A 3,308-nucleotide genomic window follows, 5' to 3' on the forward strand; every position below is an offset into this window, starting at 1 on the left:
GTTTTCAACATTCATAATAATAATAAATGTTTCTTGAGCAGCAAATCAGCATATGAGAATGATTTCTGAAGGATCATGCAACACTGAAGACTGCAGTAATGTTGCTGAAAATTCTTTTGTGTTATCTATTTGAATATATATATATATATATATATATGTGTGTGTGTGTGTGTGTATGTGTGTATATATATATATATACATGTGTATATATATATATGTGTATGTATGTATATATGTGTGTGTGTATAGATAGATAGATTCAAATAGATAACACTTATTTTAAATGGTAATATTTCACAATATTACTGTTTTTACTGTATTTTTGATCAAATAAATGCAGCCTTGGTCATAAGAGACTTCTTTCAAAAATGTTACTGACACTAAACTTTTAAACGGTACTGTATAATATATAGCAATGATGTAGCACGTGAAATTAGGCTGAAATTGAATTATATTTTTCATTAATAGGTTAGTTTTACAATTGATCAAAACTGCTGCTACTGTTGTTCATGAAAACATGAAAAACGATTGGATATAATGTATAATGTTTTTAATATAATTGGATATAACATGATCTTTACTTAATGTCCTAATGTTTTTTGGCATAAAAGAAAAATCTATAATTTTGACCCATACAATGTATTTTTGGCTATTGCTACAAATATACCGAAATTATAAATATATAATTTCGAAGTTGATTTCTTTCGCTGTATCAAACAGAAGCTCATACAGATGATGTCTTGGAGTCGCTGTGTCTAGTTTGATGTAATAGATCTAGAGTATAAACCCTCTCAAACGCACTGCACCTCATGTGTGTCCACCGCACAAACAGATGTGTGTGATTTGAGAGAGAGCACAAAACACACACTCAAACAATGCTGTCAATGTGAGTTTACATGAGAAATCTCCTGGCGTCATGCAATTAGTGGCTCATCAGATACTTTATGACATTGTTGGTTTATTAACTGTCCCTGCATATAAGAAAGTATATAGATTATCAAAAACAATTACACACATAACATTGACAGTATTTAAAATGCAGTCAGATTCCCCTTTTGAAAAAGTGGTTAGCTACACTATTTACTTAAATGCTATTCATATGTTTCAGTATTGCTGTATATTGAATAACAGCTTAAATAAGGTTCTCAGTGGGTTACAGCATCAAACCTGAATGCATACATTTACACTAAATACCACAAATGAAACTAAAAAATGTCTTAATTTATAAGATTGAATTAAAAACACTGCTCAGCTGTAATGGCATGTCATGTTACTGTTAAAAAAACTGCAAAAAACAGCTTTCTTTCTGGAAAAGCTATTCTTTTTCACCAAAAATATCATTTCAAACATATAAGACTTACATTTCAGTCTGAATATAGCACAGGAGTTGTCTATTACTTTTTGTTTGAGTCATATAGGTTTAGAACAATGTAAGGGTAAATTTTGAGTAAATCATTTCTTCTTTTTGGGTACAACTGTTTTATATAGCTTGTAGTTTGCATTTTGAATGATTAATATAAAAAAAATGTTTTGTCCCAATGACCAAAAAATGAATGAATGAATACATACATACCTGGGTCAAAGACGAAAAAGGGTTTAAGCATAAAAATAATAAGTGTAATACTGCTTTAAATTGTAGTTTTTCAAAAAAAAAAAAAAAAGTAAACATTTTCTGTTTAATTTAATTACAATTTTGTTTTTGTTTTTCTACATCTTAACGTCTTTGACCCACGTATAAGTGGATGCTTGTCGGCCAGAAAAAGCTGTAACCAGACTTGATGCTGGAAGTCAGAAGTTTTTCTTATGTAGTATAAAGTCTAGTTCTTGACCTGTACACATGTGTTCACAGTATCCAGAGTTGCTGGTGGCCTCTTACAACAACAACGAGGAAGCCCCGCATGAGCCTGATGGAGTGGCTTTGGTCTGGAACATGAAATACAAGAAGACCACACCGGAGTATGTCTTCCACTGTCAGGTACACACACACACACACACACCTGCCTTCAATCAGCAATGACTGACTTCTCACTCCTCCCTGTGCACACACCTCCTGAAAGCCATCCCACATAACATGATTGTCATATACAAACACCTACACACTGGCCTGAGATCTCACGGGTGGGCTGCAGACGGATTTCCTTCCATCCTCTCTGTATCTTTCTGTCTCCCTCTCATTCCCCTGCACACTGTGATTTCACTGCCATTCAAACACACACACGCACACAGACACAGACACACACACACACACCACACACACACTCACACACACTCACACTCACACTCACACACACACACACACTTGTGATACCTTAAAGGAATAGTTCAAAATCTCTCGTGTCATGACTTTTTCCTTGCATGGATCACAAAAGAAGAGGTTTTGAAGACTGTTCAAGCTTCTCTTTTTCATACAGTAAAAGCATATATGGTCATATCTGTGAACGTTCATTGTATGGAGAAAGAAGCAACAGCATGTGAACATTGTCTAATATCTCTGTTTGTGTTCCATGTAAGAATGAATGACATACAGGTTTAGAACAACATTATGTGAGGGAGTTAAATGATGATGAAATGCTCATTTATGATACTGTTGCACATGCACATTCATTCACAAACTCCGGTTCAAATGTTTTTAATAGAGATCTGGTAGCATAGAGCCAGTAACACTTTCTAATATTCAGTACTGAATACTGCTTAACACTCCCAGTACATTTAAAATCTGCATACACCTTTTGCATTCCTCTTGTCAGTTTTAACTTAAGCTTATAAAACATTCATAAATTAATTATTTCAAACCATGTTCAAATGTGTTTAATAACTGTGTTATTACCATGTTACTACTTTATTTGCACAATTCTGTTCATAAAAGAGGTAAGATTTGTTTAAATTTTACATGAAGGAAAGCTAGTGTGATGCAAGAAAAAAAAACACATCAATTTTTTTTAGGAATTTTATTTAAATATATAATTAAATGAATATTATAAGAACATATAAAATGAGAAGAACTGTTTGACTTCAGTTGATTTTAAAATATAAATGGTCATCAGACTCAACCCCACAGATTTTTAATCCTTCTGGCCATTATGCTGCATTACAAACAGTACAGAAGCAAATTGTAGCATTTCTTTTGGATGTTTTTCACTGATCAGTTGTGTATGTGATGAGTGTTGCTGTATGTTCAGTGTTGGCTGTGTGTTTGGCCTGAGGTGATCAGCTTGGGACGGCCTGAGTAGAACCACATGTGCCACCCTCAGCAACGGATGCACAGCGCACACACACACACACGAACACACACACACGAACACACACAC

At 33.9% G+C, this 3,308-nt stretch overlaps 1 protein-coding gene across 1 annotated transcript in view; it reads left to right on the plus strand.

Moving 5' to 3' along the window:
- The window catches only part of LOC107657396 (cytoplasmic dynein 1 intermediate chain 2), a 48,831-nt gene that overhangs the window by 33,519 nt on the left and 12,004 nt on the right, over positions 1–3,308 (plus strand). Inside the window, exon 9 of the mRNA XM_016445448.1 lies at positions 1,850–1,975. Coding sequence (XP_016300934.1) covers positions 1,850–1,975 — 126 coding nt within the window. The remainder of the gene's footprint in view (positions 1–1,849; positions 1,976–3,308) is intronic.

The sequence above is a fragment of the Sinocyclocheilus anshuiensis genome, unplaced genomic scaffold, assembly GCF_001515605.1.
Source record: "Sinocyclocheilus anshuiensis isolate Anshui unplaced genomic scaffold, SAMN03320099.WGS_v1.1 scaffold355, whole genome shotgun sequence".
NCBI lineage: Eukaryota > Metazoa > Chordata > Actinopteri > Cypriniformes > Cyprinidae > Sinocyclocheilus > Sinocyclocheilus anshuiensis.